The following is a 13232-nucleotide window of genomic DNA, read 5'->3' on the forward strand; positions in this document are numbered from 1 at the left end:
TCTGTAGGATGACATACTTAATTATATAAAGTTACACCTGAAGCCAGGTCTAGATCCTGGGTCTTCCAAAAGAATATTCAGTCTTTCAAGGAAGAAACAGATTAATGCCCAAAGGCCAGAACCAGTCTCTGGGGGTATATGTAGGGTGGATCCTTCCTAGGATCAAAAAATCTGAAAGTAGCTTACATTCAGACAGCAGAAAGATTTTGTCCTTAGCCCCTGAGACACATCAAACAGAAACATGAGTTCTGTCTGCATGGAAAGTGTTTTGGAACACAAAATATTTCAGGACATTAAAGAACAAAACCAAACCAAACCCCACCACAGGGTTGTACTCCAAACCACCTCTGCATGAGATGGTAAAAGTGTTCTGGAATCATATAATTGTCTCCCTTAACAGGTGAACAGGGCTCTTAGCCAGTAGTGAGGGAGAGGACAGAAAATTAAGATACTGAATATGTGCTCTCATTTTAATGAGTTGTTAATTCATATCGCCTAGCCAGGGCCTTTTATTAGAGACTGTAAATCTCAGACAGACAAGGAGCCATGAGACTTTGAAATTGCCTTGTAAATTAGTTACTGGTAATGAAACCATTTAGTTTTTGAAGGGTTGGGATTGTGAGAGCTTTCCACATTGAAATAATTATTGAACATTACTGAACCAAATAATTAAACTATGCTGTATAAAAACTCCCATAATAATAGTCACACAATTTCCTTTTCTTCCTTTTTAAAATTCTACATTATGAGACTTGTTATTGATATGTGAAGGTAAAAATATGACTGTCACAGCCAACATTACATTCATTGTTTCAAGTTATATAAAAAAAGTAGTACATGATGCATATGATTCGAGAGCGATTCATCTTCACCATATGATCTACTAAGTCTTATGTTTCAAAGATTTAAAAAATATATACACATAAAGGGGTATTCCAAAAACCTTAAGATAACCATAGATTTTTAATTAAACTTTGAAGACGTGAAATAATAAAAATTCAAAGTCATGCTGGATGCTTTATCAGTGCCATCTCAAATCAGACTTCAGGTTCCAAATAATACTTTCCTTACCAGTGCTGACGAAGGGAGACTATAAACACACATCTTAATGTGGAAAAACCATTCTTCAGCTATTCTAACCTCATTCAGTTTTCTTTACTGCTCTTGGGGGAAAAAAGAGGTAGCGAGGGGTGCTTTTGATAAGACTGAAATAGATTTTATTCTTTCTGCTGGAAAAGTAGTATGATTTGCCTATAATGGAATTCCCATGCTGATCTCAAAAACGTATACAGCAAAGTTACAAATGGAATCAGCAGCATTTCCATAATGTGAATCGTAGTTCCAACTACAACGTGGCTATCTTCTTGTTGCTTTTCTATGGGAGAACACTGCCCGGATCTGAACTATGCGCAGATTAGTTTTCCTGGAGGCTTAAATTTCTCTACTGAAAAATCTAAAAAGAATCTGAAGTTATGTACCTGCTCAGAGGTCACAGTATCGTAAGTCTTCAAGTTCAAATGATTCCAAAGATCCTAATGCTGAGTATTAAAAACCTTATTTTTTTATACTGACTGCTTAAATAATTGGATACAAAACCCCATTCCCCACACCTCCCTGCACCGTGCAACTTGTGGTGGGGGTGGAGGTAGAAGTTGGAATGAACAAGTGAAGTTGAGCCTGGGAAGAAAGGGGGGTGGCATAAGGTATTTTTATGTTTGTTTTTCACCACCCAAATCCATTTTTAATTGGCAAGAAATGTAATTACTTTTCCCCAAATTGAGTATGTTTTGCCCCCAACAGTAACTAGTAAGTGATCTCCCTGTCTATCATGACCGATGAGTTTTTTATCTGATTTTCTCCCCCTATTCTGTTGAGCAGCTGGGTGGGGGTCTGGCAGCCAGTAATGTAGAAAAAATGCCAGTAAGTTCAGTATCTTTGATAAACATCTGAGTTTGATATTTTATTCCTAAAACGCTCTCTTTTTAAGTGAAGGAAAGAAAAACTAACAAAAACCAGCTCTGAAAGCATCTAGTTTTAGGTAATTTTGCTCTAACACTGCTGGGGAAAAATACCTTTTCTGTCTGTACACAAACCCACTTCATTGTAAAAGCATAATGAAAGCAGCTATCTTAACACAAAAAAATCCCTCTCATCCTGTGAAATCCTTAACAAAAATAATCCTTCCCCCTAATATTTGAAGATAGCTTTTTGAGTATATAATAATACTCTTGTGAATTCCTGACACACAAGTATACCAAGGATTTCCCCATCTGTTAGCATGAGATAAGTTCTGATTTGATGTGATAAAGAGGTTTTCTCATGTTCATAAAACAGAGGTTGGTACTGTGCTCACAGCTTGAAACACGATTTCTACATGTGAATTACCAGGAATATTATTTACCTGCTTTCAGAGCCTCTGAGCTGCAAGTTGACATTTATATACGGAAAGACTACAATAAACAAATATGGAATAATGATAATAAATAAATTATTTCCATAGGTTAGAAAAATAATTCTGAAGGAGATGAAGTAATATGTAATTCTAGTTAAGGACCATTAAAAAGACTTTTTGCCATTTCATCCATTTATTTTTCCAGAAATGTTTTAATGAAGCTTTACAGTAAGTCTCTGTTACAGAGTGTTTTACTCCAGTGAGTATGACTATTTGAAGTTAATCTGATTGCCCACCTGCATATGGTTAATGCCCTGGAGGATCTTGATGCAAGAACTCAGGGATTTGACCTAACAGGAGATCTGATTTTTTTGACGTCTTACCATATTCCTTTTTCATCCCAGTCTTTCTCCCACTTACTCTGATAAGAGAAAGAATAAATTCAAAGAACATTTTTGTTAGATTTTTAATACAACCCTCATCATCTTAAAAATGCTTGAGTGATGACTGCTGTACGTACAAGTTGTGGATAAAAAATTCAAACCTTTTAGAATTAGAAAATGTTAGATAAAAAATACGAACATTACAAAGACAAGCTCTACTGCAAATGTAACCTATTTGTCTGGGTAGGTTATTCTCAGTAATACTAAAGTAACTTGATCTTGAATAACTTACTCAAAATTTTCATGTAATTTCACTATGAAGATGAAAAAATTTATTCACATATTTATGTTCTGATTTTATTATAAATTACTGGGTATGTAAATCTAATCTGTCAAGAGTAATTTTTCTTTACTGTAAATTCCAAGATGACTTAAAATTATACATACTCATTTTTATTATGCTGCTTGTGCTGAGACTTTCCAAAAGCAGAATGTGCATTTCTGTGAAGATATGCAGATCTGGAGTTTTGCATTAGTAAAATTAAATGTGTTTATAATCTTGCAATATAAACCCATCTTGTAGAAATATACATCTGAAACACTTGAAGTAGCACAACTGATTTTTGCTTAAGGATCAGAAAATCCAAAAATGGAGTAAACAGGTTTAAACTGGTATTTTTCTTAAATTATTCATCTCAGGCCAAGACCAAAAAGGTATGATTCCAGCAAAAACACAGAAAAAGGTTTGTTGAAGAACCTTTGACACCTTTGCTCCATAGTCACAATACAATCAGAGAAATAAAGCTGTTCTCATGACATAGGTGACTTTTAACCGTATCAGAGCCTACAAATGCAAGCTTAGCATTTACTCTATTTCTCTTCAAATAACAGCTTTGTCAATAGCATAAGCAGCCAGCATCCAATAACACAGAGAAGGGAACTGTCAGGTGTGATTTCATCATTGCTTGGATAAGCCCAGGAAGACTGCAGTCTCTTAACAGAATCAATAGGCAGCTAATGAGCGCTTCAAGGTATGAAGGCCTTGAGCCAGGTAAAGAAACTCACAGAGGAAAGTACTTCAGCAGTTAAGTAAAATGCTGAACCACATGCTTAATTCTTATTTATCTTATGGGGCTATGAACGCAGTAACGCTGCATGATTTTCTGCATAAGCAATCCTTAAATATAATTCTAAATTCTGAACTATAAGCTGCTCACTGAGCTTAGCTTAGAAGGTGTTTATAGCAGGGTACCTTACCTGAAATTGTAAAATCCTGCCAAAGTTCTGGCCACCTCCAAATATTACAGAAAACTGATGGAAGCAAGAGGATCCTCTTACTAAACGAGAATTTAAAATGACAATTCATATCTCAAAATTATTTCACACTAGATCATACCATAACTTGGTTCAAATCAAGGGATTATTGTGTAAAATCAGAATAATACCTCTAGTATCTTTCGTTATCATACTTATTTTCAAAGATTTCTTTATCAAAACTGTTTGCAAGTTGAAAGTTGTTTGGTTTTGGGGTTTTTGTGTGGGGGTTTTTTTGGGTTTTTTGGGGTTGTGGGTTTTTGTAGTTTTTTTGGTTTTTTTTAAACTTTGGGTTCAGTCTCAACCTGGGATTTGAAAGGCAAATTGGATTCTTCTCCTTTTTGCCCATCACTGATTGTAGTAAAGATTTTCTTCCTAAACTGGATTTGATCCCTGGTGTAACCTCATTTCTTCTCAGATAAACTAGTACAGAGTTAGCTTCTGTAATGGCCTTGCTCTTACGCAATTAACTCGACCACAGAAAGAATGTGTAAATTTCATCTCAGGTAAAATGAAAATCTAGCAATATGAACCATTAAGTATTGAACTAAGCTTTAAAAAAAATAGTGGATTATCTGCTTTCGATATTTTCAAGTAAAAGAGCAATGCCTAGCTGGAACATTTGTGTTATGCAAGCTTAGATTATTGCAGCATATATGGCAGTAACAAAGCCAAGCAAGATGATTATTTTTTACTTTATATTACACCTGGGCATTAAATTAACAGAATTTCTTTTTGATAAATGTAAGATCTAACTGAGTCCCTTCTTTAGAGTGGATTTCTTTTCTATTTTTATTGCAAGCAGGCAATCTTGTTTTCTGAAACACAGAACAGTTTCTTTGATTGTTCTTTGAGTCATTTTCTGCCCTGCTAACACTTAAGCCAGGAAATGTTCTTATACTTTTTTCCTCTGGGCCTTAATCTTATCACTGTGTACTTATCCTTCCAGTGTTCCCTTATCTTTTCTATTTCTGCTATTTCTCTTCCACCTACTTAAACAAGTCTAAAAGCCAGCCCATCCCAGATTCTAAGACTGTGTTTTGGCAGTACTGTATCTACCATTAGGTTTTCTTGTACCAGATCAGGACCACAGTGACCACAAGATGAAAAGTACTGATTTTGTATAAAACTGTTGAGCTGCAGATTTGCTCTGATTTTTCACTTATGGGCTACATACCAGCTCAGGCATAGTCTATCCATAGTGTTCTACATTTATATTTTGTCATGTGTTCTTTGTCCAAAGCGAGCATAATGCTGAAATAAGAGCATAAAGCCAGCAGGAATCAGTATTAAGGTTCCTAGGTAACTTGGTAAAAGTGTAGCTGTTTCATTGGGTCTGATTCAGACCAAAACCATAACTATCATCCAGCTATGCACCGTATCGTTGATCAGGGACTCACAAGAAGGCCATCAGACCACTGTTCTTGTTAAACACATTTTTTTTCACAGTTATTTAAAATTAATTACTTCGTTGACAAAGAGTTAATGTATAAGTCTGAACATGCATATGCATGTGATGAAGAAAGGCAACAAAATAAACCCCAAACCTGTAAAAACATAATAATGGCATAAAAAAAGTGGAGTTCTAGATAAATACTATTCAGAAGAGAAACACACTGTAAACCTAAGATAGAGAAATCAAGAGGTATTGCCACGACTGTGTTCTCTAGAGTATCTCTGTCCTTCCAAGTATTATTTTGGATAATCAAGAGCAGTAAACTGGCACAGTAGGTATTACAGGCAATGAAATCGGTTCATCAGGTAATAACTTAGGAAAAAAGTTTTCCAACCTTACTAATTCTTACACTGTTATAAACAAAAGATCACAGGGAAGCACAAGGTAACCTCAGTGGCATGAGCTTATAAGCTTCCGTCTTACACACCAAGTATTTGGACACTACTTTCTCACAGTTCACACTATTAAGACATGATTTTTTCTACGTCTACTTGTGTTTTTCTTATGTGGCCATGCCCTGGCTTTCAAGCACTGGCAAGCTATCATTCTTGTGATATAACAGGAAACTGCAAAATATACCAAAGAAACTCTAATGGCTTAAAATTTATTGGGCTTTACCAGGAAGTCTGTCATCAGTCGCTACACATTCAGCATAATGAACGCTAATCTTACCTATCAGCTGCATTATGCAAAACCCAATTTCTGCTGGAAAATGAAGTGTACATATTGTGCTCTACATTCCTTTACTTTTAAAGGTCTACTAAAGCATATATTTCATTTGACAATGTTAGTGAGAAGCAAATATTTACCCTAGTTTATTTTGTTAGGCTTCAGAGAGCTATCAAGGAGAACTTTCTGAGTTTTCTTTGCATTTTCACATGCCAAGATCTAGAAGGTCAATTACGCTCAGTGACAGAGCTTCAATGGCTAATGATAAACTTCAGAGACCATTTATTAAATTATAAATATTTCAGAAAAGGACTGTTTTTAAATGAAACTGAGAGACGAAGTTTGGGAATTAGCTAGACTGCTGGTGGTACATGGGTCTACCTGATAACTGTGTGTGTTCTGAGTGTATACTGAATAATAATTCACTTTGTAAGTGTCAGTCACCAAGCACCAAATCTCTGCAGCATTTCTTTTTTCAAAGACTCAATCTCAAAAATTCTCACTGGTTCTTCCCTTTCAATTCACAAGTAAAACTGGAAAAGACAAATGAATGATCAAATGAAGCAATGTCAGGAAACATGGTTAAAAATGAATGGCAACTTCATTCAACTTAATTAGCTTGTGATTATTGAGTAATGAAAGATAAATACTATCTATGAGAAAACTGGATGTAGCACTTGGGTTGGGGTTTCACTGGAAACACTTGACAAATAGAGATCAAAAGAATCTGAAGATTCATATATTGTTAAAACATGTCAACCTCCAACATAATTTAATTATTTATGTTTCTTTGTAGCCAACAATCAAGCAGCATTTCTCAAAATATCTCTTTTGGTAAATAAATTTTACCTTTTTTTAGTTCAAAGCTACTGAAGTCTTGAAAGACAACGCAAGTTATTCATATGATGTATTTTCGGAATCTGAAATTTCATAGTCAAAATTACACCCAATTCTTTTGATGGCCTGCTCAGAGAAAGCAGTGGCTCCCTTAAACTATGCTAGAAGGCAAGTACATGGAGAAGGCAGTGTGGACTTCTCAGATATGAAGCAAACGGTAAATCTCAACCTTCAACTGCCTTGGGTGAACAAAACTGACCCCCTAACTTAAGAACTGTATCAGAACTGTAAAATAATCTCAGATCTCCTGAGATCAGCATCTGAATCACATAATCTCATTGCCTTTTCCCTCCTTTTGTTTTATTTTTGGAGTTTTTCCCTGCAGTAAGGTTTGAGATTTTTTTAACTAATTTTTAAAAAAATTATAAAATCCCAAGAATGGAAACCTTATATATATATATATATTTTTTTAATATATATATATTTATATTTATTTACAAAGATACATATATATATCTCATAGAATGGTTAGGATTGAGGGTTGGAAAGGACCTTAAGATCATCTAGTTCCAACTCCCCTGCCACAGGCAGGGACACCTTCCACTAAACTAGGTTGCTCAAGGCCTTGTCCAACCTGGCCTTGAACACTGCCAGGGATGGAGCATTCACAACTTCCTTGGGCAGCCTGTTCCAGTGCCTCACTACCCTCACAGTAAAGAACTTCTTCCTTATATCTAACTTAAAAATCTCCCCTGTTTTAACTTTAAACCCATTATCCCTTGTCCTGTCGCTACAGTCCCTAATGAAGAGTCCCTCTCTGGCATCCTTATAGGACCCCTTCAGATACTGGTAGGCTGCTATGAGGTCTCCACGCAACCTTCTCTTCTCCAAGCTCAACAACCACAATTTTCTTAGCCTGTTTTTGTATAGGAAGTGCTCCAGCCCCCTTATCATCCTCATGGCCCTCCTCTGGACTTGCTCCAATAGCTCCATGTCCTTCTTATGTTGAGGACACCAGAACTGTACACAATACTCCAAGTGGGGTCTCATGAGAGCAGAGCAGAGGAGCAGAATCACCTCCTTCAACCTGTCGGTCATGCTTGTTTTGTTTTGATACAGCCCAAGATACGGTTAGCTTTCTGGGCTAAACTGCTTTACCTTACTCCTTGCATTCTCTTAAGGCATACTACTGCCAATTCTATTCAGATGTACCAAGTATTTTCTTGTTTGTATGTGTAACTTGAGCCTTGGCTGACATATAGTTCAGAATTGCTTTGGAGCTGTCATTATAAGAACTCTGTGATCTTGTTTTAAAGGATTTCATTTTAAAAAATACATATATTTATATTTACATCAAATGCCAGTTTATCAGCAAGTGCAGCTACTGAACACATGCTGTCATGTATCAACCTTCAATCTGAATCTCAATATTTACAAAGAAATCCATGATTATTGCTCAGATGTAGAGTACACAGTTTTACTTATTTATGATTCTCCTCAGAAACAACATACCTACTGTAAACACAGTAATTTCTGCTGGTAGTAAATACCTCATTATTTGCATACTGTTAATCTTTATCTTGATGATTCACCAAGACTTAGTAGCTCTTGGAAAGTTAGCAAACATCACTATGTTAACTGGGAAGGTACTGTTAGGGTGAGAAGTAACTGACCTGACTGCTAAATATCCCCACACACAAACAAAAAACTCCCCTTAAACACATACAGCCAAAATGTAATAAAAGGGGACACTATAGTCAGTTTTATAGTAAACATGGCTAATTCCTTCCATAGTCACTAAAACTATGTTAAGTGTAGAAAATTATTCCATGTTGGTATTTATACATTTTAAAACCTACATGTTAGGACACAGGGAACAACACACTAGAAAGTAAATACATGAGAATATTCTTCAATTCAGAACGTATACATGCATTAAAATCTTGAAGCCATCAATATGGCTCTTTAGATATATATACAACCAATTTTTTAGTTATTAAATAGAGGAAGGAGAACTCAATGTATTATTTCATGAATCTTACCAAATATTAAGATTTAACCAACACAAAAAACCCCTCACTTAGGCTTCAAGAACATGCTGCTGAAAAAAAACAGTTAAACTCTCTGAATGAAAGACCTTCTAATTGCTTCAACAGGGAAGTGTTTGTGCACTTCTAAGAAAAAAAAAAATTGCAAACTAGGTGGTCACACATTTTCAAAACATATGTAACAGTGAAACATTATCTTTATTTCTACCAATACGCATTTATGTGTGCTAATACTCAGAATGCACACTTTCCATACGCTGAAGGAGAAATGGGAAAGGAATTGAGACATCTGTAAGAAAAGATAGTCAAAAGCATTTCATCAGCAACAAAAGGCAGCATTGTGACATGAATTCCATACCTTCAGAGAGTAACAATATCTTTCACTGCAGGTTTTGACCAATGAGACAGACGTCTGGCTATGAACCTGTTCAGCCTATGTATCAACCAACAGCACAAACAACACTATTGTGTTTGTCTATATACTTAGGCTTCAACTTTCTATTAGTGTGGAAGTGGCCATCCCTAAATCATGCTCCTAATGCAATTTTTTTTGAAAAACAAAAATTAAAGCACTTTGTGTTTCCTCAGTTCTTAAGCAACTTGGGCTTCTAGTGCCATCATCATTGCCCTTGTTGTCAGGTACACTCTTAATTTCTCCAAACCGGCAAATATTCCTTTCCCAGTTTCTGTTTTTCATCTAGCAAAAATAAAATCAAACCATTTTTGGCTTTTACTCTTTCTTTCACCTTTCCTGTTTGAATCTGAGCATCTCCTGAAGCTGAATTGCCTTTCTCATTTGTCCAACTTCTATTGCCAAATTGCCTATACTAAAATATTTCATGTGAACAACAGACAGGACAATTTTGACAACTTTAACACCTTCTGCCAGTACTAATTTACACTCAAGACAAATTTGAATTCAGTCCAAGGAAGTATAGATACATTATTTTTGGCAGGGACAAATTAAAAGAAGAAAAAAAAAATACATAGAGTAAATCTTGATGGTCAGTAAGGTCATTGTGGATAATGTGGTTCTTCACAATTGCTGTTTGCAATATATTGGCAGAAGGATATTTTTAGCAAAGATTTGATTTGTGTTTACAATATATTCAATACCTGGTGCCTTTCCATTCTATGCTTCTATAGGTCACTTCATTTGTGGAAAGACACTATCTTCAGTGTTATTAATAAAAAACTGAGGAAAAAGAATAAAAGAAACCCCATAAAATATAAGTTGGACAAACTGCAAATTTCTGAAGTGGGGTAAAGTTAAATCTAGACAAGTGTATTAGAACATAGCGAGACTGGCAACCTTGAAATCCATCATATATACCACCGAATCGGCCAATATTTTTCTTCCAGAAGAGAAGATAGTTCCACTTTCTCACTTGCAACTTTATGGCTACATTCACAACTTAAACCAAATGCTAACATGCCAAACGTGCACCACACAGGAATTCATTCACACGTTGAACTGTAATGATGATAAACTTGTATACTCATATGCACATACACACATGTGCATTTGTACACTGGCTGAAATTATTATCTGTGTATGCATGTTATCTGTTCTACTACTTTAAAATTCATTGACCTATTATACACATGACAGGGTTATTTCCCTATGCAAATATAAACAGTTTAGAAGACAAATAAATCAGGTTTTATAACTGAAAAAGTTGGTGAGCAACCATGAAGTTTTCAATAAACTGTATAGCTGTATATGTGATAGAGATCATCTGCACATGCTGCACAGACATATCCGCAGAGACTACACACATTTTTACAGGACAGAAAATACTGATGTATGCCACTATTTGCACGTATTCATACAAGTATTTCCTCATGACCATATTCTCATCTTGATCTTTATCTTGGACTCAATACAACAACAAAATGTACAGGAAAATTATCTCCTAAAACATCAGAAATATGAGAGTCCATAACTTCCTTATAGGCAGGCAATTTTGGACAATAGCTTCTATGTTTAGTGAGTAAAATAGAAGAAATATTGGAGGGAGGTATTAAGGATTACAGGCTCTCAAAAATAAAGAGAAATTAAGACATTTGAAAACATTTCAATATTTTTGTTGCTGAACACTGATTTTTCAACATTGGGGAAGTGGATTCGGAGACATTTAAACATCTAATTGGATTAAAATTAGATTTAATATCTGACTTTCTCAATAAACATGAGAAGTCACCTGTTAACATTTATACTAAAGTTCAGCACTAATTTCCACAAATAAAAGATACTCTAAGCAATTACGGTTAGAAATAGTAATTTCACACCTGCAATGTAATCACCTGATACTAAAACTCCACATTTGGGAACAGGAGGTGGAGCATATGGAGAGCTATCCACAAAATACACTCACAAAAATCTCTGATACTTTAAACCAGAGGAATTTGCTCGAGACAAAGCAATATAAAACTTCACTGAAATGTTGTATCATGCCTCTGTGAAAAGGCCTTTTCTTCCATGTTAACTAACTGTCTCATGGTAGTTTCTTAACTTCATTTGAACCAAAAAGGGGGAAAGAGAAATAGTATCCCAACAGTTAAAGTAAAGTAAGCATAACAAAATACATGCAATGGGCTTATTAGCTCAGTTTTGACAGGTTGCTAAACAGTAACTCAGAATGAAGAGCTGAAAACATTCCACAATTAATTACCTCGCTATGCACTGCCTGAGCTAAAGCCTGCAAAGGACTGCTGACAGCACAAAATTCGCATTCCAGTGCTCCTCCCGCCTCTCCCAATTTACAGGAGAATAGGAAATCATGAACAATTGATACACTCTGTTAGCTCCCATCATGGAGGGTGAACTCACATGTAGCCTTAGGGGTATCTTACACAGTTTAATGCTGAAAATAAAAGGTAATGTTCTTGGCAAAGAGCTGGGGGGATTAAATTTGGAAGGCTTGAAGCTGCTTTGAATTGTAGTCAATAAAAAAGAACCAAATAGTAATTTTGTAATTTAACTGCGCTGGTTATGCCCAATGAGTCAGACACTTGTGAAATAAACCGTGTAAATAGAAAAACAGCTTAACTCTTTCTGCAATTGCAGTGTATTTTCTCCCTTTTTTTTCTCCTTCCTTCCTTCGTATTGATTCTTTGCTTCAATAACACTATACAGTTACTTTCTCCAGCTTATTCTCTTGGGACAACTCATCCTTCAAAGAGAAACTATGCCTTTTTGAAATAGCTTTTTTTAATTTGTCCTGTGCTTTGGACAACAAGGACCGTTCCAGCAGCTTGTAAAGATAAACACCAAGCAACTCTTCCAAGCAAGTTAAACATGTGGCTCAGTATTGTATGCTGGTCCTGTCAGCAACTCTACACTGAAGGTGACTCCCCTTCTGAACATAGGGTCTCCCCTATGTCATGACTTAAGTTGATGTGTGCAGCCATATATTAAATAGAAAATCAGTAAGATCTTGCAGAATGCCATGCTCACCCTCCCTTGTGTCTGGTCAGCTTTACAGAGGTGAAAATGACACCAGACCCTACCAATTTCTCCAACCCACTGGCAACCTGCTGCCAAACCACACAGCTCTCGCACTCCAGACAGAACCACAGTGATGATAAAGAGGTTAAGCCAGACTCTATTCTGAAGTCCAAAAGCACCTTATGTCTGCAGTTACCACTATGGGAACAAAGAAAGGTAGAAAGACTGCCGAGTTCAGCCAGTATGGCTATCCAGCACCAAACTAGACATAGATTCCAATATCCTGCAATATTAATAACAAAAGGCCTTCTTGTCCAGGAGCAAGCCAGCTCCACCACCTGGTTACATGGTTAGTCATGACATGATTCATTTGCTGCCACTACTTAAATGTAAGATTTTTACAATTAAAACAGGAATTACTGTGGCTTCTATGACACAACTAAACAAGATATACTTTATCAACCACTTCCTTAATTGTAATAATTTTCATGATTTCTCAAATTATTGAACCATGAAATTTATACTAAATATTCCAAGTAATTGTGAGTAGAGGTAAAACTAATTTTTTTTTTAATATGCCCTTACAATTACCTCACAGTAGTGAATTATTTAGATTATGATTACATTGATTTAATAAGATTGTAACCACATTCAGCCTCATTTAGAAAATTACAGAACACTA

The 13232-nt window shown here is 35.7% G+C and overlaps 1 protein-coding gene across 33 annotated transcripts in view; it reads right to left on the bottom strand.

Annotated features, from left to right (window-relative positions):
* Positions 1-13232, bottom strand: part of RBFOX1 (RNA binding fox-1 homolog 1) — a 1252174-nt gene that overhangs the window by 472190 nt on the left and 766752 nt on the right. For 17 of the 33 annotated variants that reach the window (XM_030482277.1, XM_030482275.1, XM_030482292.1 and 14 more), the window contains one exon: positions 4033-4086. The exons of the other annotated variants lie outside the window; for them this stretch is intronic. In XM_030482277.1, coding sequence (XP_030338137.1) covers positions 4033-4086 — 54 coding nt within the window. The remainder of the gene's footprint in view (positions 1-4032; positions 4087-13232) is intronic. 33 annotated transcript variants of the gene reach the window in all.

This window comes from Strigops habroptila, chromosome 4 (genome assembly GCF_004027225.2).
Source record: "Strigops habroptila isolate Jane chromosome 4, bStrHab1.2.pri, whole genome shotgun sequence".
NCBI lineage: Eukaryota > Metazoa > Chordata > Aves > Psittaciformes > Psittacidae > Strigops > Strigops habroptila.